This window comes from Cucumis melo, chromosome 7, assembly GCF_025177605.1.
Source record: "Cucumis melo cultivar AY chromosome 7, USDA_Cmelo_AY_1.0, whole genome shotgun sequence".
In the NCBI taxonomy this organism is placed as follows: Eukaryota; Viridiplantae; Streptophyta; class Magnoliopsida; order Cucurbitales; family Cucurbitaceae; genus Cucumis; species Cucumis melo.
Genome location: NC_066863.1, coordinates 24,037,142 through 24,064,175, shown reverse-complemented (window position 1 = coordinate 24,064,175; position 27,034 = coordinate 24,037,142). Strand labels below are relative to the sequence as shown.

At 30.1% G+C, this 27,034-nt stretch overlaps 3 protein-coding genes across 7 annotated transcripts; 2 read left to right on the top strand and 1 right to left on the bottom strand.

Moving 5' to 3' along the window:
* Positions 1–3,004: 3,004 nt before the first annotated feature.
* LOC103493070 (26S proteasome non-ATPase regulatory subunit 8 homolog A) lies at positions 3,005–6,443 on the top strand. Of its 2 annotated transcripts, none has more exons than XM_008453695.3 (6): positions 3,005–3,183; positions 3,324–3,402; positions 4,326–4,428; positions 5,260–5,523; positions 5,690–5,801; positions 6,026–6,443. In XM_008453695.3, the coding sequence occupies exons 1-6, from the start codon at positions 3,079–3,081 to the stop codon at positions 6,164–6,166; spliced, it is 804 nt and encodes a 267-aa protein (XP_008451917.2). In that variant the 5' UTR covers positions 3,005–3,078; the 3' UTR covers positions 6,167–6,443. The 2 variants fall into 2 exon arrangements, with proteins under 2 accessions (XP_008451917.2, XP_050943063.1); XM_051087106.1 differs by having other exon boundaries at positions 3,014–3,183; positions 6,029–6,443.
* Positions 6,444–17,927: 11,484 nt separating this feature from the next.
* Positions 17,928–22,405, top strand: LOC103493069 (protein NLP7-like). Of its 4 annotated transcripts, none has more exons than XM_051087103.1 (5): positions 17,928–18,532; positions 19,151–19,734; positions 19,881–19,928; positions 20,025–20,997; positions 21,107–22,405. In XM_051087103.1, the coding sequence occupies exons 1-5, from the start codon at positions 18,265–18,267 to the stop codon at positions 22,240–22,242; spliced, it is 3,009 nt and encodes a 1,002-aa protein (XP_050943060.1). In that variant the 5' UTR covers positions 17,928–18,264; the 3' UTR covers positions 22,243–22,405. The 4 variants fall into 4 exon arrangements, with proteins under 4 accessions (XP_050943060.1, XP_008451916.2, XP_050943061.1 ...); XM_008453694.3 differs by having other exon boundaries at positions 17,977–18,532; positions 20,055–20,997; XM_051087104.1 differs by having other exon boundaries at positions 17,981–18,532; positions 19,141–19,734.
* Positions 22,406–22,889: 484 nt separating this feature from the next.
* LOC103493068 (bidirectional sugar transporter SWEET4-like) lies at positions 22,890–26,644 on the bottom strand. Its single transcript, XM_008453693.3, has 5 exons — positions 25,920–26,644; positions 25,783–25,819; positions 25,044–25,422; positions 24,213–24,332; positions 22,890–23,451 (listed from the first exon to the last, which is right to left on the bottom strand). The coding sequence occupies exons 1-5, from the start codon at positions 25,960–25,962 to the stop codon at positions 23,242–23,244; spliced, it is 789 nt and encodes a 262-aa protein (XP_008451915.2). The 5' UTR covers positions 25,963–26,644; the 3' UTR covers positions 22,890–23,241.
* Between the last annotated feature and the right edge of the window lie 390 nt (positions 26,645–27,034).

Here is a 27,034-nt window from a genome sequence, read left to right as displayed (position 1 = left end):
AAAATTGAAATTGGGGGGAGGGGGGTTAATAGTTAAATTGAATTTGGGGGGGGGGGGGAGAGAGAGAGAGAGATTTACAGTTAAATTGAAAATTCAATTGGGGAGAGGGGGAGATTTATAGTTGAATTGAAAATTGAAATTGGAGAGGAGGGGGAGGGGGTTAATAGTTAAATTGAATTGGGGGGGCGGTGGGGATTTATAGTTTATGTTTTGAATGTAATATGTGTGTTAAGATTTGTTTTGGCTATCCTGCAGTTATGGTATCCTGCAGTTGAAAGAGAATGAATTACGAGCTAAACTTCATGAAGCTTTGGGACAGATTAAAGTACAAGATAGAAATCACCAAGTATTAGCTTCACAAATGGAAAGTATGAAAAAGATGATAGAAGAACTGACTCATGCACAACAGGGACCACCACATGATCCCTAGCTCTACGGTATGTATATGTCTCTATTATTCTTTTGCAATATATGATTATGTACTAAACTTAGTTATTTTTATACCATTTTTAGGACCGAAGGTGTAGAATAACGGGCATACGCATCTCGTTGGGAGACTTTTTCTTAATGTTTATGTTTTTTCTATTTTGAGAACTATATTTTGTTGTAGTGAACTTATTCGTATTATTCATTTTAATTATATTTTTTTAATATGTGTTTGTATATTTCTTAATTTATTTTAATTTAATCCAAAACGTCGGAAATTTTTTTGAGCAATCCGAACATTATTGTGAATGTTTGAGTAAAATATTATAAGAAAAAAAGTAGAAATAAAATATTTAAAAATATATATATAAAAAAAAGGAATTTCCGACGTAAAGAAACGTCGGAAAAGAGGTTTTTCCCGACGCCGAAATACGCGTCGGCATAGGCTGCATAGGGAATGAGGTATTCCCGACGCAGCCTATGCCGACGCATATTTCGGCGTCGGGAGAGGCTTTCCCGACGCCTTTCTCCCGACGTTCTTTCCGACGCCGTTTGGTACGTCGGGATATCCTTTTCCGACGTACTTTTCATTTTCACCAACGGTTTTTGGCGTCGGGAGTACCCTCATCTCTTGTAGTGTAAAGTTTTCGTAAACAATATATACATTTATATACCACTGTTTAATCTACTTCTATTATGTGTTTTATCATATATATACATCTTATTCATATTTATGTTCTATGATTTGTTACATATATACTACTGCATATATTCAATAACACGTAAATTGTAGTTGAATTTCATTATATATTACTACATACACAAATGATGTTATCAGTATATACATCTGTATATATACAATAACATATATTTAGTGACACATATAATTTAGTTCTTTTTCCTTCATATTTCCTATTGTTTTCTTTATTTTTTTTCGATTCGATTAGTATTTTCTTTGATTTCGTACATATATACTACTACACAATACGTTTATGTTCTGTGATTTGTTACAAATATACTACTGCATATATTCAATAATACAGAAATTAAAGTTGTCATCCTTCCACCGAATGTAAAACAGAGTTGGTAGACAAAAAAAGATTAGAATTTCTTCTAAAATAGAGTTCAAAAGACGCGTTAAATGTAGACGTCGTAGACGTATCAACCATAACTGAAAAAGATACAAGTTTCAGAATTTTATTTGAAATATTCATATTTCAGTTTTTAGTTTAATTATTTTATTTCCATATTTTTCCATACACTTTTAGCGGACTAATCAAATTTTTTCAATTTATTATATTTAATATTCTGTCCTTCATACATAATCACTATTGTTTCAAACATATCTTATTATTTTTTTACATATAATATAAATATTTGAAATAAAATACATAAATCAATTTAACAAATTGAAAACACAACATTTCATTCGTAAAATATACAATGTATTATTTCATATATATTATTCATAAATCAATTTAACATATCCTATTTTTCGGCAAATGTAAGTCAATTTATATGTATTATTGTATATATGAAGGGTATATATACACTAAATAATAGAACCGATATATCATATTTTTTGGAAACTGTATGTCAACATATATTTATATAAATTATATATATCAAGTGTTATATATCTAAATGCAATATTACGGAATAGAAGTTTAAAACGTTCTAGGAAATCTACAATGTTATATATGAATTGTTATATCTAGTGGTATATGTCTAAAACAATTCTTTGGGAATAAAATGTTAAACATTTTAGGAATACTATGATTTAATGGAGTATAGAAAAATATGACGAATTGAGGAAGACAACTAATCAGATATATGAGGCGAATAAAAGGACGAAAAAAATTGAGATAATGTGCAGGCAGATGGATTTGGTGAAGAAATTCAATTAATTTTCGACGGATGGAATTGGTGAAAATGTTGAGATAATGTGCAGGCAAATGAACAAAATAACGAAACTAGATTGAATAGGTGAAGAAATTCAATTGATTTTTGGCGGAGGATGTAACGAAATTGGTAGAGAAATTGGATAATGTGCAGGCGGTGATGCAAGCGACGGACGGAAGATGAGAAATTAAGCGGAAATGATTTGATTAAGAAATAGATTTTTGAAAAATATTTACATATTCAAAGATATATTATAAAATAATTAAATATATGATTTGATTCTAGTTTAAAATCAATTATATAAGGTAACATTTTTCGATGGAATAGTAAATATTTTACATTAATTAAAAACATAATTAAGGAAGTTATATTTTAGAAAATAATGATAAATATAATGTAAATAAAATAAAAAATACTTATTAATTACGAATTATCTATATAATTAAGGTTAATTATAAGGATAAAATTGTCTTAAAAATATGTAAATTCTTATTTAAGTAAAAAAAAAATGTTATTTTAGGATATTTGTAAACTTTTGTAGCCAAATTAGATATTTTTGTTTAAATCTTTTTAATAATAAAACAATAATGGGCCGAGGCGGGTATGGGAATTGGGTCGGATCCGGCCCAAAATGGAGCCCTAAAGAAAGTGAAATTCCTTCTTGAAGAACAAGTAAAGAGTGCAACAAAGGTGACCATTTCCAATTTCAGCAAACAGATTCAGAGGAGGAAATTGAAGAAGAAGATCGTCATGGATCCGAAGCTAACTGAGGTCTCTCAGCACTTCGAGCGCTTCAAAGCTGCTCTTGTTAGACACGATTACGATTCTTGTAACAATCTCCTCTCTCAGCTCAAGGTAATCCTATTTTGTTTCAGAACCCTAATCTTTTTCCGAATTATTCCTCTCTTCACTACCTCACTCTAGTTTCACCCCGTTTTCTTCTTTTCTTGAGGAGTTAGGGTTTTCTGATTTTTTTTTTCATTTTCCTTTTATAGGTTTATTTGACTGGATTCAGAAGTCTTCCACCATTGTTTGAAGATACGCCCAATGCTGTCCATGAATTGACGATAGCTAGTAAGAATGTCACTCCATACTCTATGCCATAATTTTATAGCTTTTATTTTCTGGTCTATAAATTTGCTGTCTCCTGGATCTTGAAATTTCTCAGCTGAAGAGAATGTCGTAATATGGTTTATGTATCTTCATAGTTCATAGTAACAGGTTAATGCTCATATAATTATACTTGTGTGGAACTTGCTAATTGTTATTCAGTTTCATGATTTGTGAGTGATAAGCTACCATAGGAACTATAAAACTTTAAGCTATTAGATTGAGTTAAATTGAACTTTTTTTTTTAAAAAAAGAAAATCTTTCATCTACACTGATTAGATTATAATGGAGCTGTGGTACCATTTCCCCAACGTAGAAATGAGATGCCAAATATCATACTTGATGAACACTTGGTCAACATTTTATTGAGCTATTGAACCAATTTTACTCAGGAATAACCAGTGCAAAATATGGTATATGAATTTCACGAAATTGATTAACTATCTGATAAAAGTTGGAGAAACCTTGTCTTTAAAAAATAAAAGTTGGAGAAACACAAGAAATACACTACTCTACTTGGTTATGAGTAAATAATTTTGGCCCTATTTGATAAGGACATCATTTTTAGTTAAAGAAAAGTGTATCATTTTTAGTTAAAGAAAAGTGTATCATTTTTAGTTTCACGTCTTTGGAATTTATGCTTGTTTCCTTCTAATAAAAGCAAAAATAAGTATTTTTTTTGCGAATTTATGGTTCCTCTTGTACTAGGTTACTTACTATTGCACCACTATCATGGGAAAAACATTTGTATATTCTGATGCAGAATCTTCTGTACAAAAGAGCTTTCATCTGCATGGGACTTTTGTTTTTTTATCCCCTTTCTGTATGGACATTTTCTAAATCTAAATCTTATACGTTTATTTTTTTTGTTTACTTGCGGTCTTCAGGGGATATATATGAGCATGCTGTGTTGCTTAGTGTGAAGGTTGAAGATCAAGATGCATTTGAAAGAGATTTCTTCCAATTGAAGCCTTACTATACTGATGCTCGGTATGTTTCTTTTTCTGAATGAAACTGAAATTTGAATTCCTAGTCTATCTAAATTATTAAAGTTATAATTATAATATATTGCTAATATATTGCTTTCTTGATTTAAGTTTTTTATTTTTTAAAAGTTGTGTGTGTGTGTGTGGGTGGGTGGGGAGGTTGGTTATGAAAATTTGTAGTATTTTATATTCTTAAGTTAGTTCCTTTGTTTTGTTTTTCTTCAACTCATCGAAGGCCCATTAAAGCTTGGGAGAAAATACTTTGGTCCATTAGTGTCTTTGCCTTTGTTTTGAAAAAAGTTCCATAAATTTTCATGCTCAAGAATGAAGAAACGGTCAAGAATGTTTCTTTACGGTCTGGTTGCCCCTTTTGCTTAAATCATGTATTGTCTTTTGTGAAAGAAAAAGAATCTGTGGATTGGTGTAGTAAGATAAAGAGGAAAATAGTATAGACTTCAAGTGAAATATCGTTAATGAAAAAAGCTATATATTGATATTATTTGCCATTACAATTCTTTTAGTTATTCAGTATTCGGCACTATTTCAATATCTTTCTTCTTTCGTGTTAATGAGTTAATTTAATTCAATTGAACTGCCTTTGTGAGACGGTTGAATGTCTACAAATTGCAGCAGAGTAACAAATGGAGCCTAACTTATCAGGAAAACGTATTCTATGAGTTCTCTTGAGGATAAAAACTGATGTATATAATTTTAGGCTGAGCTTCTTGTGGCTATCTTGCATTTTACCAGAATTGCCACATTGAGATTACTTACACATGAGTTTTAAACTTTTGGGTACAATTTTTTCTCATGAAAGTTTGTTTTCTTGGAGCAGTAACCGCCTTCCTCCATCCCCTCAGGAGTATCCCATCTTGGGTCTCAACCTTTTGAGGCTTCTTGTCCAGAACAGAATTGCTGAATTCCATACGGAACTTGAACTTCTTTCCACCTCTGCTTTGGAGAACCCATGCATTAAACATGCTGTGGAGCTGGAGCAATCCTTCATGGAAGGGGCTTACAACCGTGTGTTGAGTGCTCGACAGACTGTGCCACATGAAACTTATGGTTATTTCATGGACCTCCTTGCAAAGACTGTAAGGTAACTTGTTAAATATGGCCTCTAACTGAAGTAATGATAGTTGATAAATCCCACCGCATTCTAAGTGTGGGCAAACTCTCTCTCTTACTTGGGGTCACTGACGAGTGGCAGTTATATTTTGCTCTTAGTTTTCATTCATACTTAATGCCTTTTCTGCCATTTCCAGAGATGAAATAGCCGGTTGCAGTGAGAAGGCATATGATTATCTTTCAATAAATGATGCACGCCAAATGCTGTTGTTTTCCTCTGACCAGGAACTTTTGGACTACGTCAAGGAGGTATTGAAATAGTTAAAATTATCCTTGTGATGTTCAAAAATCACTTCGTAACATTTTCATAATCGTTCAGAAAAACAATGTTGCATTTGATTTTACTATTCACTGAATTGGAAAACATATACCTTTATGAGGGTAGGATTAGGAGCAAGTTTCCAAAAGAGAGTTTGCACCAGTTACTCCATGTTTATTGCGCATGTTGATGAAAATCTGTTGTTCCAATGCAGGAGCATCCTGAGTGGGAGATAACGAATGGCGTCGTATATTTCCAGAAGGCGAAAGAATCTGCACCATGCAAGGAAATACCATCTCTTCAACTTATCAACCAAACACTCAGTTACGCAAGAGAGTTGGAGCGAATTGTATGAACCACCAAGCTAGCAGTTTCTCATGATTCTCATCTGCTGATTTTACACATGCCAAGGTTTCTGGTTATTCCCCTCCCCCATCTTATGATCATTATGACATTCTTCCATACAAAATTATTATTTCTTGTGACATCGGGTCAGATTTTGTGAAGTTATCTTGGTGTTTTCATTATCATGAGATGATTGTTGTTGCATCTGTCTTGTACGTGTTTGTTTACAATTACACATCTTCGCCATCTATTAATATCCAAATGACAAGGAAGGCGTTGTTTGATTATTCCTACGATTTGGGATCTGGATTAAAAAAATGGTTTCAAACTGTACTTTGAAACTCTAGTTTATTAAATGAGTTTGTTAATTCACTTTCCTATACTACCCACTTCTTCAGTGTACATAGCCTTGATAAACTTGTGGGAAAGATATTAACCGTTCTTTTGATAATTATTTGGTTTTGGGTTTTTTAGAATTACTTATTATACACTTCTACCTATTAGTTTCTATGTTATGTTATACATCGGTAGTGTTTTTAGAATACAAGTCAAATTTTGAAAATAGAAGAAAATATACTGTTTTCAGCCTATGGTACCATTTTTTTCCTTCCAAGATTAGTCACCTTTTCACTGTCTAACGTTTCATTAAATCTACTGGAAGTTGGCTGTGATGTATGAAATTTTTTATTAAGAAATTATGAGTAAGCAAGTAGAATTTTATTAAGTTAAAAAAAAAAAGAAAAGAAAGATAGATTGTAATAAATGAAACTAAAAATAATTAAGTGGGAAAGTGTTCTACTTCTTGCTGATATATTTCTCAATCATACTCAATAAATCAAACTAAAAATAATTTAGCGACCTAAAGTTGATTTTAATTCTCTCATTTTTTATTATACTAAAAATATAATTGTAAATTTTGTTTTCAAAACATATTATATATATTTATAGAATTTCCATCATTAATACTATTAATAAAGTGGTGAACAAATCACTTTTCTTCTTCTTCTTCTTCTTCTTCTTTTTTCTTTTTTTTTTTTTTTGAAAAGATAACGAATGAACACTTGAAATGATTTAAAGACACGGTTTCCTCAAGTTGTTCAAAAGTACCACATTCCTCATCTACTGTACTTTTCTCCTTTACTATTCTATTATCCATTTGTAATCTTTTATTCAAATTAATGAAATTGGGATTTCATTAAAAGGAAAAGAAAAAAAAAAGTCAAACGAGATATTATAAAAACATCCAAACCAAGATTGATTAAAATTAAACAAAACAAAACAAAATCATTGTCAAATCAAAGAGGTGAGTCTTAAAAAGAAAAAAAAAAGTTAGATAAGATTTAAAAACGAATATTTTATTGATGAAAAGAAGAAGAATAAATGAAGTGCAAAAATTGTTGGTAGGCGGTAAGGGCGACGGCGGCGGAAGTGACGGCGGTGCGCTGAGTCGCGGCGGCCCCCATGACTCTGGAAGGTTCACAAGATGTCTCAATCCGTACAACTTGTGGCCTTCATTTTCAACCTCGAATATTTCAAAACCTTCTCTCTACTTTGTGGTTTACATTTCCTTTTTCCTTTTGGCATTTGGATCTTTTATATGCTTTTTTTTCTCTTTCAATTTTTTGCCCACTAAAAAAATAGAAATAAAAATCTCCATTTGCTATGGTCCCCTTTTTAATTAATTTTTATCAATCAAATAATCTCTTTATTTTTTTCAATTCCATCTTTTATTCTTCTCATAATAATAATAACAACGACGACGATGGACTTTCTATGCTAGTTTTTCCTTTTTACATTTTAAGTTTTAGTTACAATTTGGTTTGTTTATGTAATAATAGACGAGTCACTTTGGTTGAAATGGTAGCGTTTTGAAGTTATGTGATGACGAGAAATTATCGATTAGTTAGTGTATGTTAGCCAACCTTATTCGTTTACTTATAAATTTAGATTAATTAATGTTTAACTATCTTGAATATTTTATTATATTGCTTGGATGTGTTTAATTATTCTCAATTTCATTAACAAAACTTTCTATATTGCAATATATATGTTATTCTTACCTCTTGTGTTTAATATCTTAATCTCATTTTGATTAAACTTTAACTTGGTATAGAAAAATTTGAATCTGAACGTTGATAGGAACAACTTGCCGAGAATTTTCAAAATCAAATACATTTATAAACCACCGATCTAGAAACTACTCCAATAAAAAGTCTCGTGTTAAATTTCTAAGTAGTAAAGAGGAGGAAGGGGTTGTGTTATTTTTACTAAACATGCAAAATTAAAGTGTGTGTGAAAGTAAGATGACGATGAGAGAGAAGGATAGCAGAAGATTACCAAGATGATTAAGGGATTATTGGACTATTTACGGATTGGTTCATTGATTTATCGAACGATTAAGAAAGATTATCTAAATTTACAACCTAATCGGTTGATTCGCAAATGTTGAAACATGAATAATCCAAATAATCCTAAGTTAACCAACAAGTTCTTCAGCTAGCCGCATCAAGCCCGAAGAATGATTAGGACGCCTAAATAAACTTGCTAGCTAGGTTCCAATTTTATTGCTTTTTCTATTACTTAGGTTCATTATGAAAAACGTAGTTATGTCATTTATTCTGACGTAGCAATAAAATCAATCTATATCACTTAGATCTAAAATTAAACATGCAATCATAAGTATACACAATATGAATGAACAAACATACAAACACACCATTAAAATGCCAATTTGAACCTACTTTAATGTTTGCTTCATTTTGAAAGTTGAGAAGCAAGAAGAAAAAAAATATATGAAAAAGAAAATCCTAAACAATCAATTAAAATCTCACAAAAATCAATAACTTATAAGTCGTACAGCACATCAAAATCAACATCTTGAGCCTACCTGATCATTAAAACTTAACTCTCTAACACCAGGAATTCTTGAATACTAGCCGCCAAATACATGGAAACCTTATGCGTTTCAGCCAAAATCGATCAAAATCGAACCTAAAACGCTTTTAAAATTATCTACAAGAATCCCTCAAAATAAAAGAGATGAATATACGGTTACAAATATAAACGTTAAAAACCATGTTAAACAATCTAGCCAACACGATTAGGTACTTGAGAGATAAGCTTACCTAAGGAGGTATGCATAACTATTAAAAAAAATTTGCAAAGTTGAGGTCTTAAGAATTGACATTCAAATATAAACAAAAAAAAAAAAAAAAAAAAAAAAAAAAAAAAAAACGTAAAGCAAAAGAGATCGACATATGGATCTGTACTACTTGGTCATTTGAAGCGTTTGAGAAGGAAAATTGAAGAAAACAAAAAAAGAGTTGATTTTTTTATCATAAAAAAGGTATACTAAAAGAAAATCAAATATTTGACTTCAAAATCTACGATAACCTATATTTATTTCAAATCATAACAAATTAAATAGGAAAAATTGCCCTCTTCTTTAATTCTATATAATAATGTTAATATATATATATATATATATATATATATATATATATTATATAGATATATAAAGTTAGTAGGTAAAATTGATGTCATCCTTTAAAAAATGCAGCATCCACCCCCACCCCCACTTCCCATGGTTGCAATAACATCAAATTTAATTGAAAAAAAAAAAAGTGAAAAAGTGAACCCATATTATTTGGTACTTTAATCTAATTTATCCCAAGATTTGTTTAAACCATGATGTATGCAAATTTGGATCACATAGCTTAGCTTCAACATATTTCAATACTTATTTTTTTTTCTCAAAATTTTATCCATAGGTTGTCTACCATTATAGGTCTCAACTTTCTTTTTTTGTCCATGAACTTGGAAAGAAATCTAAAAGAAAAACAATACATTTATTATTCTGAGTTAAACTTAATTAGATAAATATTTAAACATATACATTATTGGTAAGATTTTAAAAGAAGAAATATTTGTTGATGAATGGTTGGATGATTTTGGTGATAGATTTATAAATAGTTGACGTAGCTTTGTTCTTTTTTTACCTCTTTTTTTCTTCCGGTAGCTTATATTATTACTATAGAACTTCGATTCTAATGAGGCTGAGAATTCAATAAGTAACCCTTCTTTTTCCAAATATGAATGAGGATGCTTTTTATCACCATTTAAATTTAGAGTTGTTCTTCCACTTCAGTATTTAAGCACATTTCTATCATTAATATTTTCGATAAAAATATTTAATACCTTTAAAACCATTATATTTTTGAATGATTTATCACTATAGTGTTTCTTCAAAAAAAAAAAAAAAAAAAAAAAACCTTAAAATTAGTATTTTAATTCACAGATTAAAATATGTTTCTTTTTATTTATTATGATGTTTGTCAAACCGAATTAAAATATTGTGATTACTCAATAAATTAAATTATCCAAAAGCATTCATTGAAATTTTAATATTTTGTTAGTTTACATTTACTTTGAATTTCAAGAACTAATTAAAAAAGTGTATTTTTTTTTACTACTCATTAAATCTATTTAATTAAGCCTTTTAAGAAAAACCAACATATGTTTTTATTGAAAACTTATATTATATTCCAAACAAATATATTTGTGTGATTATTCTTGCCGACCTCAAACTTTACTTTTCTATTCTTTAATTATCTATATGACGCTTCTAATTGTAACTTTTTATTTATTTATAATTTTATATCTTAATTATTGAATATAAAGAAGAACTTTCGTAAATATAAAAACTACTAAAATATTTACGGTACAAATAGCAAAGCTGGTGGAGTTACCATTTTTTAGATATTATAGATTTGTCATTCCATCTTTCTTCATCAATTTTCTATCGTCTTCTTTCCTTACTCTTCTTTTTTAGTTGCGATTTCTTTCTATCTTTCTTTCTTTTTCTTATCTGTTTTTATACGTCGTTTAGATTTGAATAACAAAATGTGATTTCTTTCTATCGTCTTTCACTGTTTTTCTTTTTTTCGTTGTGTGCATGTCTTTCTTCTTTCTTCTTTTTCCTTTTTTTTCGTTCGGTGCTTGCATCATCTTTCTTCTTTTCTTTTTTTACGTTGTTTAGATTAGGGTAGCCGCAAATCTAAACAATCGTGAAAAAAAAAAATCGTTTAGATTTGGCTACCTCAAATCTAAACGATCGTGTAACCAAATTAAACAATAGAATTGAAAAAATAAATCTAAACAATCGTGTACCAAACAATAACCAAATCTAAACGATCGTGTACCAAACAATAACAAAATCTAAACGATCGTGTACCAAATATATTACGCGCATTGTTGACGGGACATTTTTGGTATTTTCCATGATGGGCTTATGAATTTTTTTTTTTTTATTTTTAGAATTGTTCTATTTTGTTTCTTTGTTATATTTTTGAGAAATCCGTATATAAAATTGTATTATATTTTGAAATGGTCAATGAATTGAGTATTTAATTTTGTATTTATCACCAACACAACACTTGAACCCTACCTCACCTTACTTAGGCTGGTTCCTAATGGAAATACTGAAAATGATGTTAGGTTTCGTTGACAAAATTATATGTCATTTTCTTTTAATTAATCAAACAAAATCATTAATGAAAAGATTGGTTGATATGAAGAACTTCTAAAAATAATATGAAATCAAAGAGGGTTGATGTGTTAATATTTAATAAACCAGTAGAGGGAGTTGATAATATATATAATATATATGCCTTTTTCCATCACAATTTCTATTAATTTCTTGCTAATATTACATGTTGCAATATTTGACTAATTTTATTGATTAATAATTTTTAAATTATCAAATAGTAAAATAGATGTATATTTCTTTTTCTCAAGTTCTATTACACAAATTGGTTACCTTTCTCAATGTTTGACCTATTGATATATGTCAACTATTCAATTTTGTTAAGTTTTTCCTAAATTTGATCATTATTTTTTTTAGTTCAATTTTTTTTTAATGTTATATGCTCGACGCAACAAACCAATTAGATGATCTGGATGCAACCAATTTTCTTTAAGAAACAAGTTGTCTATGCTTCGATTTTTCTCTCAATTATCTTTTTGTGATATCAACATTATTCATATGACAACTAATTCAATTATGTATAATTGATAAATAATATATAGAAGTTGATTATCATTTGGAAAAAAGTTAGCTGATATTATGATCATAACTTTCGTTCATCTTCTCAATTTTAGAGTACTTGAATAAAGATCATATATATTCCTTATCAATTATCAATTTACCTTTGAGGGATTATTTACCATAGATTAAATGACAACAAACAAATATATTAAGTACTACCAAATATTGTAAACAAAGTAACCATTTTTTTTAAGAAACTTTTTGGCTTTAGTAAAAAAGAGCTCTTAGATTGCTATTTCTCTTCTGTTTTATAGGAAAGTTCTAAAGATATATATTTTTTTTAAATTCAAGTCAAAAGTAAAATAATAGCTTTAACTTTTTATTTCTAATTTTAGCTAAAAATTCAAAAATACTTTTAATCATAGTAAAAATCATTGTTGACGTCATTACTACAATATATTTATATATTATTATTATTGCTATTTTTACAATTACATTATCAATATCATTATATTATTTATATAGAATTGGTTCTCCAAATATATATATATATATATACATACATATATACATAGATATAGATTCTATGCCATAATATTAGAATATTCCTTCTACTTACATAGCAAGAATCTTTTCCATACATATTGGATTCCTTTTTTTTTTTTTTTTTTTTTGTGGGGAGAAAAAGTCTTAACCTTTTATTTCACAAAGAAAATTAAAAAAGAAAAGAAAAGAAAGTCATAGCCTTTAAGCAATGTCTAATCACACACCAAATGTATTTGCTTAATTAGCTTTAAATACTTCTTTTCTTTTTGTCAAATTTATTCCTTTGGAAAAATTTCCATCCTCCATCCTCCTTCATTCAAATTCTTCTCCCAATCATTTGATTTATATATATAATAGAATTCATGGAGAGAATATATAACAATTATATTTTACATCTCTAACCTCCAACAACCATATTATTATCATTATATTAAAGCTATTCAAATTTTATTAACAATTCAATAACCTTCTTTTTTCTAGTTCTAACATAGGTTGTAGTATGTAAATTCAAATTTATCAACTTTTGTTTGTGGAGATTATGTGTGGTGTTTGACCCGTTTATGTTCAAATTTATACGATGTCTTACTATTTTGATTTGGTTTAATTTTAATTTGAAAAATAGGAATATAATTAACTAAAACCATAATGGTATTAGACTCTAAGATTTAAAAAAAATAATGGTGTTAAAATCTAAGACAAAGTCGTTAAAAATGATAAATTTGATAAAATATTTTAGATTCTATAAATGATAGATAGTTTTTCATTCATATTGATAGACAATAATAGAAGCCTATCATTATTTATCATTTAGTTGAATTTAAAATTTTGCTACATTATAAATGTTTTAGTTTATTTTACTATATTTAAAAATGTCTCTAAATTTATTTATATATTCAAATCTTAGAAAGGTTATATTAAAATAAATAGTATTTAATTGCTATTATTTTTATTTTTAATAAATGAAAAAAAAGTATTCAAACTTAGAATTGGATTTCATTTTTGAACCGACTATTATAACTTTATATTATTATACTTTTTTAAAACTTAATTGGTGGAAGTGATCTTTCTTTTTAACGCTAATTGGCAAATATTAAAACTTCTCATTGCTTCCAATAATTCTAACATTTTAAAAACATTGTAAAAGCTAATCTCTTTAGGAAAACAATAAAACATATTTTCTTTTCCTTTTTTAACTTTCTACTTTATATATAATATAGTCACTCAACAATATAATTAATCTTTAGAGGACATAGTCTTATACTTATTAGATATTTATGTCTTTAAATATACAAACTCATGTTGTAAAAGAAATTTAATTTAATAAATCTTACATCAGTACTCTTTGTCTGTGTTTACAATTTTCTCAAACACAAACAAAAGGAGACAATAGTTTTTCCATTGAGGATATGGATGAACGCTTAGAACAATTGACAGCCACACCCCTCCGTGGAGCCTTCCAAAAGCATAGGAAATTAAAAAAGAAAAACATATAATTAAGAAATTGAGAGTCAAAACACACATTATATATATATATATAAATGATGGCAACTAAGAAAAGTACCATTCCAAGTTGAAGAAACAAGTGGGCAATAGCCTATGAAAGACAGAATCCCTTTCTCACTCTTAAATGAGACAAAGATAGCAATTAAGAAAAACCAATATATCTTTCAAACACTTCCACATGAAAAATATTTATATATATATATATATATATCCACAACCATTTTCTTTTCTTTATCAAATTGTTGGATTATAATTTGTTATAAGGTAAATTTTACTTTTTGTTTCTAATTTTTTAAATATTTTTTAATATATAAATAGTGAAAAGGAACTATTTTAATTCATCTAATTTAAATATCCTTGTTCGATCAAGAAGTCTGTTATTTAAATTTTACCTAAAAACAATTATATATAACAATATTTGGTTTTTAATATTTTTTTGGCTTTTGCTTAAAAATATGCTCTATTTATAGAACCTTCAACGATATCTTTGTCTTATTTTAAAAACTAAGAACAAAATAAGACTTGTTTGGAAGTCATGGATGTTTAAAAACAATTTTTCTAAGTGTAGAAGATTCTAAAATTTTGGAAAGTTTTTTTATTTATTTATTTTTATTATTATACAACTACAAATTTGTAAAATAACTCTTTTTTTTTTCTTTTATATTTAGGGTTGATTTGGTAACCATTTTATTATTTATTTTTTGGATAGGTTCTCATTTCTTAAAAAAGAAAAACACTTAAATTATTTTAGTCAAATTCTAGAAAAAAAAAATAGAAAAAACAATCAAAGTCTTTTTTTTTCTCTTTCAATTTTTCCTTTGGTTTTTTAAAATTTAAGTAATAATTATAGGTATGCAAATAATATTTATAAACTAAAATTTCAACCAGTAATAAATTCTAATAATCAAATCATCGTGGAATGAAACCTTGATAATAATAATAATATATTATGAGCATATAAATAAATGTATATTATTATAGTTCTTTGTTGATTTAAAAATACATAAACAATCTACTTAATGGTAATTTCAAACGATTTTAAAAGAGAATTTGTGAAGTAAAAACTTGGATGCATTCGAGGTGGTTGGATCACCAAATTGTATAATTATAAATTATTACGTAATATTTAAAAAAAATATTTTAAATTATTTATTTAAAATATTTTATAAGTATGCATGAAATTTGGATCTAAATATTTTCATACCAAGAAAAGAAAAAAAAAGAAAAGCCTTGAATAAAGTATTAAATCAGTCACTATCTAAGCAGCATAAAAATCTTTGGAGAGATCAAAATTTTCACTTCTTCCAGAGATTTCTTAAAATTTTATGCTCTCATTATATTATTACTTATTCAATATGCCAATGTCACTAATTAATAAACTAAACATTTACCTTTATTCCAATAGTAACATATGTCTTTTTTTTTTTTTTTTTTTTTTTTTTTGCTTTAAAAAGAAGAAGAGTAAAGTATATTTATTATTAACTTTAAAATAAAAATAAGAAGAAAATAATGGGGTAGGCAGCTTTATTATTTGATAATCAAACACCCTTGTCTTCATTAAGAGAAAGAAAAAAAGAGGAAAATATTATTTAACACAAAGCACCATCTTTGGCAATAAATAAATAATGGGTAGTGCCCCAATCAAAATTGGTTTAATTAGACTTAGAATTATTAAAAGTCAATTAAGAAAAATAATTAAAATCTACAAATTAAATCTCAAGCTTATCTTTATTATTGCTAATGCTAACAACTTTTCCAATAAAACAAAATTTCTCCATAGAAATTAAAAAAGAAATTAACATAAACCAACTAATTATTGTTGTTTTTGCCTTGGCTTTTACTTGTATATATAATAACAAAAAGTAAAAAAAAAAAAAAAAAATGAAAAAAATGATGATGTAAGATATAAGTCCAATTAGCTAAAAGAAGAAGAAATTGGAAAGTTTAAAAAGCTTTTATGTAAATGCTGTATGACATTGGATCCACATTCTACCATTGTATTTTATTTTAATTTTTAAGTAGACTACTTCACTAACCCACATGCTTAATTATTGGAATTATCCATATTTTTTTTATTATTATTATTAGAGAAAATGGAAGTAGAAAAGTTTATTTTATAAATTAATAAATAAAACTTTACAAATTAATTAAGGACAGAAAAACTATTCAGTTTTGGGAATTGAAGTTTGTTGACCTTTGGATAATGTAATGTGTTAGTTAATTTTGTTCCATTATAGTTAAGTTCACATTTAATAACTTTGCCCTATAATTTGATCTTAAAAATGTGATTCAGTCTTATATTGATTGGATAAAAAATGATTATGTGAGAGCATATAAAGTGATAATAACTATTTTCATTGTATATTCACATTATTTATTTTCTTTTGACCCTCGATTTTTTTTTTTGTTTTAAATTTACTCCATTTGGCTCATGATTATATATTTATAAATTATTTATTATTTTATTAGTCAATAAAAAAAGACTGATTTACGTACCAAGTTTGTTTGTCTTTCGCTGTATATATTATTTTGGAATGATCATAAATGCTTTTATCATTTTGTTCATTTTCATTTTTTGTTATATCATAGAAGTCCTATTGTATCAACATTTGTAAATAATTATGTCTTCGATCTATTTGATTAGGAATATGGATGTGTATAATCCATGATATAAACTATACTCTTCTTGATTTTTATTTATTTTTATTTTCAAACTATAGACGACATAAAAACTAGTTAAGTGATTCTTAGTCTAATCGCAAAGAACCTCAACATAGACTTGTGATTATTGATTTGATCCAGAAGAAAGGATCTTGCTACGATTGTTTCAATACATAGATAATAACATTCATAATACTTTATGCCTACTTATTAATTATTTCATTGTCAAAGAAAGCAAAACTAAGTGATAATTAACATGTAATGCATCTCTTAGAGTTGTATGTTTGAATTCTCCCAACACCTATTTGTTTTACTAAAAATACATACCAATTACTACATTAGTTGTCGTGTTAATTAATTATATGGCTCACAAAGTACTGAACAAAAGCATTATGAAAACGGGTCCTCTTACCTTGAGGCAATGATTTGTGTTGGTAAATCTCCTTTCCTATAATTGAAGAGTGTGTTGGTGTTGATTAACTTGGTGTCCAACGAATATCATTTTCAAAAGAAAAAAGTGACAATTAGAACCGTAATAAATAGTGAAAACACGTTGCACACTTCATCAATCTCTAATACATATGAAGACCAAAGAAGTAAGGTTATGATTCTCTTAAACTCAATTAATTTGTATGGCACCACACAAACGCTTTTAATTGGATTATTTCAGAGACAAACTATATACAGCACCGAAGTTGATATAAATTACAAAGAAATACAACACAAATTGTCTTGCTTAAATATTTTCAAATAAAACAGGATATCTAATTCTCAGCTCAAATATATTTATGTATTTGTTTTTCAATATTCTCCCACTTTTCTAAATTACTTTTTACATTTTTATATACCCTAATAGGTAGTTGACCAAATGTATATTAATTTTTTTTTTTAAAAAAGTAGAAATATAAGAATTTATAAAGTGAGTTTTTACTCACTATGATTATATTCTCCATTATTGACTATAAACACAAAGAGCATATGTTAATGTAATTAACTGCAATGGAGAGAAATAGAATGTAGAGAATGGAGAATGGAGAATGGAGAATGGAGAATGGAGAATGGAGAATGGAGACAAAAAGTCTGCGGAGTATCGATTGTGGTAGTGGGTTGCAACACGGAATCAAATCTGTTTATTTTATCCAAAAAAATTTTTTCCCACAAAAACCAAGTTGTACAACTCGTTGTTGGATTCGATGGAATCACACTCCCCAATCAACCACCACCTATTCTTCACCCTCTCTTCTTCTTCTTCTTCTTCTTCTTCTTCTTCTTCTTCTTCTTCTTCTTCTTCCCCATCAATCTTTTGAGACACAAAATCCACTGTAAAAATCTAATACAACAATCCCCTCGTCATGACCGAGCCGGATTCCGATCACCCATCTCCCCTTTTCCCCAAATCTAACCACCGTTCTTCTTCCGACGACCGGACCCCACTTATGGATTTCGATCTCGACTTGGACATTCCTTGGCCTTTGGATCAAATCCCTTCTTTTGGTTCTAATCCCATGTCCCCTTTTCTCCTTTCCACCTCCGATCATCTTGCTTCCCCTCTCTGGCCCTTCTCTGAAGCTGATGATGATGATGATTCTAAATTTGCTGCCTATGCTTGCTCTGTTCTTGGTCAGTTTTCCATTTCATTTTTGCTTTCTTTTTAACCCCTTTTTGTCTTTTTCCTGTTCTCTTTTTTGGTTTGGTTTTAGTTTAATGGTGTTCAGTTCAGTTGAGCTGATGCTTGTGAGGGAGAACGAATTTCTACAGGGGATTTGGGATTTTCTGTTTTAGGGAGAACGAGCTGGAATTTAGTTCAATGGTTTTCAGATTCAATAGTGGTTTGATTTGAGTATATGAACTATCTGCTTTCTGATGGGTGGGATTCCATTTTCTTGCTTCTTTGACTATTTGGGACTTCTCATTTGTTTTTTAAAAAACTTTTTTAATGATTCAATGGGGCTTTGAATAACTTGGTGTTTGTACTTTTGATATCTACTAATGCCATTGTTGGTACTTCACAGATTGGGTATAAACAAATTGAAGAGTAGGAACAAAGATTACTATGAGATTGAAAATACTTTAAGGCTTTACTTTTGAAAAATGTCTGCTTATTCAGATATGTGATTCTTTATGGGCTTGTTTCAATCTTATCTTGTCATTTTGAGCAGTAGTTGATATTTTCTTCTTGGATTTAGTTAGGCGGATTCTTTTCCATTTAAAATGGCTTAACTTTACAGCTGAGAGCAGGTACTTCCAATTCACATTCTGTACCGCAAAAGCCGACGGAGAACCAAAAGTTTAAGATTCTTCCAGTTCCGTCTTCATCATGGGGAATACTGCCATCAGAGAATCCAGATGGGTATTGCTTAATCAAAGAAAAAATGGCACAAGCTCTTCGGTACATTAAAGAATCATCTGACCAGCATGTTCTAGCTCAAGTTTGGGCGCCTGTAAAAAGTGGTGGCAAGTTTGTACTTTCAACTTCCGGGCAACCGTTTTTCCTTGATTCACAGAGCAATGGACTTCATCAATATAGGATGGCCTCTTTGACGTTTATGTTTTCCTTGGATGCCGACCAGGATGGATATCTTGGGCTCCCAGGTCGTGTTTTCCAACAAAAGTTGCCAGAGTGGACTCCAAATGTGCAGTACTACTCAAGCAAGGAGTATCCCCGACTTAGTCACGCTCTTAACTACAATGTTCAGGGAACTTTGGCTTTGCCTGTTTTTGACCCTTCCGGCCACTCTTGTCTTGGTGTTCTTGAGCTAATCATGACCTCACCAAAGATCAATTATGCACCTGAGGTGGACAAAGTCTGCAAAGCTCTTGAGGTTTGAGTTTCCTTGCCCTTTGTTGAATTTCACTTTTTGTTATGTCTTAACAAGTGCTGTGCACTCATGTTAATGCTACTTGTTCTTGGTTGTATTGGACAGAGGATATAACGTTTTGCTAATTTTATGATTCTCTTCATCTGCAGGCTGTCAATCTAAAAAGTTCGGAGATTTTGGACCATCCGAATAATCAGGTCAGTGGCGAAAAGTTGTATGTATGAAACTGGTGCTTTATTGCATCCCGGATGATGAATATTGTCTAGTTTGTTTTTTCTCGCTCGTTCTCACAGATACAATCTTGGCAATGCTTGTCAAACCAGATTTGCAATGAAGGTCGTCAGAATGCACTGGCTGAAATTTTGGAGGTACTCACAGTTGTATGCGAAACTCATAACTTACCATTGGCTCAAACCTGGGTTCCATGCAGGCACCGAAACGTGCTCGCCTACGGTGGAGGTTTGAAGAAAAGCTGTACTAGCTTTGATGGTAGTTGCATGGGACGGATCTGTATGTCCGCAACTGAAGTAGCATCCTATGTTGTTGATGCTCACATGTGGGGTTTTCGTGATGCATGTTTAGAACACCATTTACAAAAGGGTCAAGGGGTTTCGGGTAGAGCGTTTTTATCTCACAGCTCATGTTTTTGTGGAGACATCACCCAATTCTGTAAGACTGAGTACCCTTTGGTACACTATGCACTTATGTTTGGATTGAAGAGTTGTTTTTCGATCTGCTTACGAAGCACGTTTACTGGAGATGATGAGTACATTCTAGAATTTTTTCTGCCACCGAGCATTGTTGATTATCAGGAACAAAAGAATTTGTTGGGTGCATTAATGGCAACAATGAAGAAGCATTTCTACACTCTCAAAGTTGCTTCTGGAATCAACCTTGAGGACAAGGAAGGACTTGTTGAGATCATTCAAGCATCTAGAAATGGAGGATTTGACTCAAGACTTGAATATATTCAAATTCCGCAACCTGTGGAATTGCCACCTGCATCTGATGCCATGCCAAAAGCAGTAGAGGTAGCTGCATTAGAAACATTGCAACAACAATCTTTAATGGTTCATGATGCTCCGAAGGATGAAAACAATGGTGCTTGGGATGGGGAAAGCCACAAGCCCGTTCCTTGTCCACAGAATAAGGAAGTGAAAAAGACGTCCGAAAGGAAGCGTGGAAAGGCAGAGAAATCAATTAGTCTGGAGGTTCTTCAACAATATTTTGCTGGCAGTCTTAAGGATGCTGCTAAAAGCCTTGGTGGTATGTTGTTGATTTTGTAGCGTAAGACTATAAAATTAAAAGCTATGCTTGCTCATCTATCTAAACAGGAATCAACTAATGTTTGATATATCACTTTTCCACTTTACAGTTTGTCCCACAACAATGAAGCGTATCTGTAGGCAACATGGGATCTCACGGTGGCCATCTCGGAAGATCAACAAGGTCAATCGTTCACTTTCAAAGCTAAAGCGTGTCATTGAATCTGTTCAAGGGGCTGAAGGAGCATTCGGAATATCTTCTCTGGCTACCAGTCCACTTCCTGTTACTGTTAGCTCGAGTTCTCATCCTTTAACTCCAGAAGGGTCTAACCAGCAAAACTTTGTTGCTTCTCAACCATCTGATTCTCAATATAAGGAAACAAACACCTCAGAAGCACAGACAAACGACACACAGGCTAGGTTGGAAGATCAATTACATAGAGGAGTGTTGAGTCCAGAAGAACCAATTCACGAACAAAATGGATTCCTGCCAAAGTTTGGAAATGGTTTGAACAATTTTCGAACAGGGAGCGGATCACGGGAAGAGAGTGCCGGGACGCCTACTTCTCATGGTTCATGCCAAGGTAGTCCTGCAAACGACAGTGCACTAGCAAATAATCCCATTTCTATTCCTCAGCATGAACAATGTGTAAGAAGAGAATCTCCTGAAGTAGCATTCCATCCAATCGATAAACTGAATGTATCGGCGCCTGCTTGTTCAATCCCAGATACGCTTGTGATGGTTGAGCCTGAGGAACCATTTGGAGGAATGCTGATCGAGGATGCAGGAAGTTCTAAGGACTTAAAAAATCTTTGTGCTTCTGTTGCCGATGCTGTTCTTGATGAGCCAGTACCCGAATTTTGTTGGTCCAACCATCATGATATAGCTCTGAGACAACCTATGGACTCAATTTGTCACACAGTCCCTCATATATCACCAAGGCAAGAACCAAGGAGGATAACTATCAAGGCCACTTATAAGGAAGATATTATTCGATTTCGAATTCCTTTGAGTTCTGGTATTGTGGAGTTGAGAGAAGAAGTGGCAAAGAGACTGAAATTGGAGGTTGGTACGTTCGATATCAAATATATTGATGACGATCGTGAATGGGTTCTTATTGCGTGTGATGCAGATCTACAAGAGTGTGTAGATATCTCGAAGTCGTCAGGAAGCAATATCATAAGATTGTCAGTTCATGATTTAAATGTCAATCTTGGGAGTTCTTGTGAGAGTACTGGGGAGTGAGAATTTGGGTTGTGGATATTGAAAATTTGTCGACGTCTCCTCTCTATATATTGTATTAGTACTAGGAAGTGCAGATTTAGTTCTAGGTATTGATATTATTTTGCTCAAACTGTATAAAATCTTTCATGTGAATTGTAGTGATTCTCTCCTCATTTTCAGTTCACCATCTTGCTTCTTGTCAAATATTATCTTCAGCGGTTGTGGGTTGAGTTCAAAACTAGGAACTTGACAGAATTTCAAGTTTATGAAACATTTTGAAGGTATTGGGAAGGCGATATAAACATCTAAACTCTTGTTACAATTGTAGACTAGAATTGTTCTTCGACTTGCTCTCAACGTTGATCTTTAGAAGATCATTTATTTGATTGTGTATCGATATTATTCGTGCAAGTTTTGAATGAGTTGCACCATTGTGGAAGATGCATTCATCTATCTTATTTTCAGAGGAAAAACTCTGGCAAGATTTCCAATTTGAAATTGATGCAAGCCTTGTGGCCTAGCAACCATGCCCCCCACACTTATCAAATTCAAGGGACCTTTCATGTAAGTGTGGAGGGCATTAACTAGTGGCCTAGATAAACCATGCCTTCCACTAGTTAATTACCAACTTGTTAATAACTTATATTTCAATCATTAAACAAAACATGAGAATCAGAAAAAGCCATTGATATATTCAAACATTAAAGCTTCTCCAAATACATAGATTGATAAGAAAAAAAACAAAGCTAGGACAAAAAGAGGAAGTAAAGAAAGAAAGAAAGAAAGAAACAAAAAAGAAGAGAAAAGACTCAAATGGCATTACAGGGTTTGCCAATTGTTTGGCACTGGTCTATGCAGTGATCGTCTGTTATTACCCCCCAAATTAAAACATGAGGAATTTGCTAACACTTATAAATAGAAAGGCCTTTTCTTTTTCTTTTTCTTTTTTGTTTTTGGGGTGATATTTTATCTATAGATTACAAAAGTGATAGATGGACGGTGGAGATGTTGCGAGTCCTATCAAGCTCCATGGACCTCAGCTCTAGGATTCCCACATTCAATGTTGTCATTCTTCCAACACTCTTCTTTTCCATTAGTGACCAACTGATCTGATAAAATCACCTTCCCTTTACCTTCCCTCTCTTCTATTTGGAGCTTTGTTGATTTGTAAAAGCTTGCATACAGTATCAATTGGGCCAGCCCAAATAGTGTGCCCAGCCCATTTGGAATCTGAAAATTATTCAATCAAATTATTAAATATAATCACAAACCAAACCTTTATGAAACATTTTGAATCATATAATCATGTATTGTGGACTATCTATACTCTCTTAAGACTATTAATTCTATTGTTTAAAGTTCAAAGATGTAGTGGACACAATTGGATTAGTTTTGTAATTTAACAATTTATTATATTATTATTATTGTTGTTGTTGTTTGTTTGTGTGTAAGATGCTTGTATCTATAAGCTAGACCTTACACTTTTGTAGAAAAGAAATATATATTGATGTAGCATGCAGCATCATATATATATATCCATTTGCAATAGATATAATTCATGATTTAACATTACATTACATATGCATATAGAGAGAACATCTCCATTATTGTTATTCTTAATCAACCTAAAAGAAACATTAGGATAATTATTCCTTTCTTTTTCCCCAAAATTTCATATTTTAAGTCTAAAGCATTTCAAACCTTTTTCTTTGTATGTTGCCTCTCTCTTTGTGTTTGTGAGAATAAAATGAAAAAAAAAAAGGTGCAGAGAGAATATTTTTTAAAAGGATAGAATCCACAATAATCGATATTAAGTTCAACGATCTTCAATGATCTTGTTGTTTGGATTAGATCTCTAACTTAGAGTCTAGAAGAGAAAGGGAATTATATCACCAAGCTAAGCTTAGAACGATGCATACTGATATTAATTTAAACCAACTTGAATTGGTACTATATTGAGTTTGAGTAGAAAAATATGAGAAGGAAATTACCAAAATATAAGGGTCAAAAGGGAGGAGAGCATAAATAGTCCAAGCCACACCATTGGCAAAGGAAGCAACAGAGAGGGAGAGAGGCATATACTCCACACTCTTTGTTTTAATCACTAATTTCTGCAACATATAAAAAACAAACCTTTAATTAATTCAAAATTATATTGATGATATATATATATATATATAACATTTATTTTCCCAGTTAAATTCTATCACAAAAATCAATTTTGAATTTTAGTTTGAAACACTTGATTTAGTTTTTAAAAAATATTAATTATAGTAGAAAAACTAATTTAAAAAAATTTATAGATAAAAGTGTGTCTGTATACTTAATTAAAAAAACATAAAAACCAAAAATCAATCCGTTAGCATTTTATTTTAGTCTTTATTTATATAAGAACCATAGTTTATCCTTCATTAATAATAGGATATGTTCTCACTAACCATTCACACAAAAATCTAAGTATATATTTCAACACTTAATCTATTTTATGTGTGATTTCAAATATTTGTCTCATAAACATTTACTATTAAAGTAAATGGAAAAAGATATATCTACATATAGAATCCAAAAAACAATCATGCCCAAGATCATTTGTAAAATGATTTTTTTATGTATCCATTTGAAAAGAAAAAGAAAAAGGCCTTAAAGAAGAAGAACATTCCTCTTTGATTTATTGAGACCACATAAATGACACTAAAAACAGAAATGAAAACAGTAAAGATTCTGCCACAAAAAAAGATCAATAGCTTATAAAATTACTCTAAAGAGAACTATTATGTAATATTCTAATATACAAAGAGAGTTAAAGAGAAAGAGAAACCAACCATGACTGCCAATGGAGAAGCATACATGCCAATGTTGAAGAGAATGCAAATGGTTCCAACCACCATGGATCTCTTGCTATGAGTATGGAAGATGAACAGAACTAGAAGTGTCAGAAGCGTGATGAAGACGATCTCGATGAGTAGCACGAGGAGAACTTTCACTCGCTTCTTCCGATCGGAGAACACGAAGAAGAGGATTATGTAAACCAACTCGATTAAGGTTCCAGTCGCGTTAATGGTGATCACTAGAATGCTTCCTGGATGCACCACTGGCAGCCCGTACAACACCCAAACTAGGCAGTTCACAAGCGTTGCAAGGTACGGGATCGGTGAGTACTGCTCGACCGATCCCTTCTTCCATATTGTAGCAAAGGTTGGCCTGAAAAATAAATCTATTGTAATTAATAAAATAAATACGAGAATTAGGGTTCTTAACGTTTTAGCAAGTTATGACGATGTTATAATTCTTGTAATGTTGTGCTCTCACTTTAGTTGAAAGTGAGTTTGAAAGCTAATTTATTAAATTAAAAGAACTATTTGAATAATGTATTCACTTTATTATAGCTACCTAAAAATATAACTATGGTTAGAAAATCAACCCTAAAACTTAAACATAGTGTTAAGAATATGTTTCTAACTACTGATACAATCAAACAACCTCTAAATTAGCAATCATTTGGAGAATAATAAAAGATATATAGAAAAGAGAAAGTGTGAAGAACAGAAAAAGGGTACTCACAATGGAGACAAGAACAAGAAAAGTGCAATGATATTTCCTACACAGACCAAAACAATTGGTGTAAAGATATATAGAAGTGATTTTGAAATTAGAAAATGGGATTTATATAATTTCTTTTTTCTTAATAATTTACTTACCGATGATACCAATAACTGTTCTAGCAAGCACCAAAGAAACCATATTGTAAAAAGAAGAAGAAGAAGAGATATATATCTCTAAAACAAAGAGAGAATTGTTAGAGAAATTGTTTGATTGAATAGTTTGACTGCAAATGCTACCTTACAAACTTGAGCTTTTTATAAACTCAAATCTTCATTGCATGGGCATTTGATGGGTCCTACAAAACTTTTCATGGCAATTATAGTTTATATGAATCTTAATTTTATTCATGCTTAGTCATGTCACCATTATTAAAGTATACTTTAAATTATAAGTTTACTCGTGGTAGAACGTTTGGATTTTTTATCCTATCTATATGGTTCATTTCTAAACTTTCAACTTTTAATTCTTTTTCCGTCGTTGATTTATTCAATATTTTTAGAAGGGCTAAACTAAATTTAATTTCTAGGTTTTGAGATTTTATTTTGAATTTTTAGAGAATCATCGATATAAAAAGCTTAGGGTTTTATTAGATATTAAATTAAAATTTATATCTAAAAGATCAATTTAAATACCTATTAGAAATAAAATCAAATGTTTAAAATTTTATTAAGCAACTTTAAAACTCAACGACCTAAATTAACACAAACTTCAATTTATATCAATATTAAAGAAAACGTAAAAGATATGAATTTAAAAATTTAAAGATTAAATAATAGAAAAATGGAAATAAATATATGTAAAAGAAAATTCATAATATTGAAAATAAAATTCCCAAATAGTTATTAGAATGAGAAAAAGTGAAGGTAGTGTTTTGTTTGATAATCTCATAAATCTTTTCTTACCTAATTGGATGCTTATAGGGTAAGATAGAGAGAGATTTATAGAGAGAGAGAGGGGGAGAATTTGAAAATCCCATCAATCTTGTCTTAGCATAGATTAGATGTCAATGTTCCATTGTCCCACTCAAAAAATAATTCCAATCTATCCAACATCCAATTTAAATAAATTTTGAAAAAATTAATAAAGATAAAAATAGAAGGAAGTACAATTCAAAGAGAAGTTCAATCAAATGATCTAAGGTACCAATTCTTTAGTCACTTTGGAAGGACCTTAATCCAAAATGTTGGCTCGACCAAATACATTTTATAAA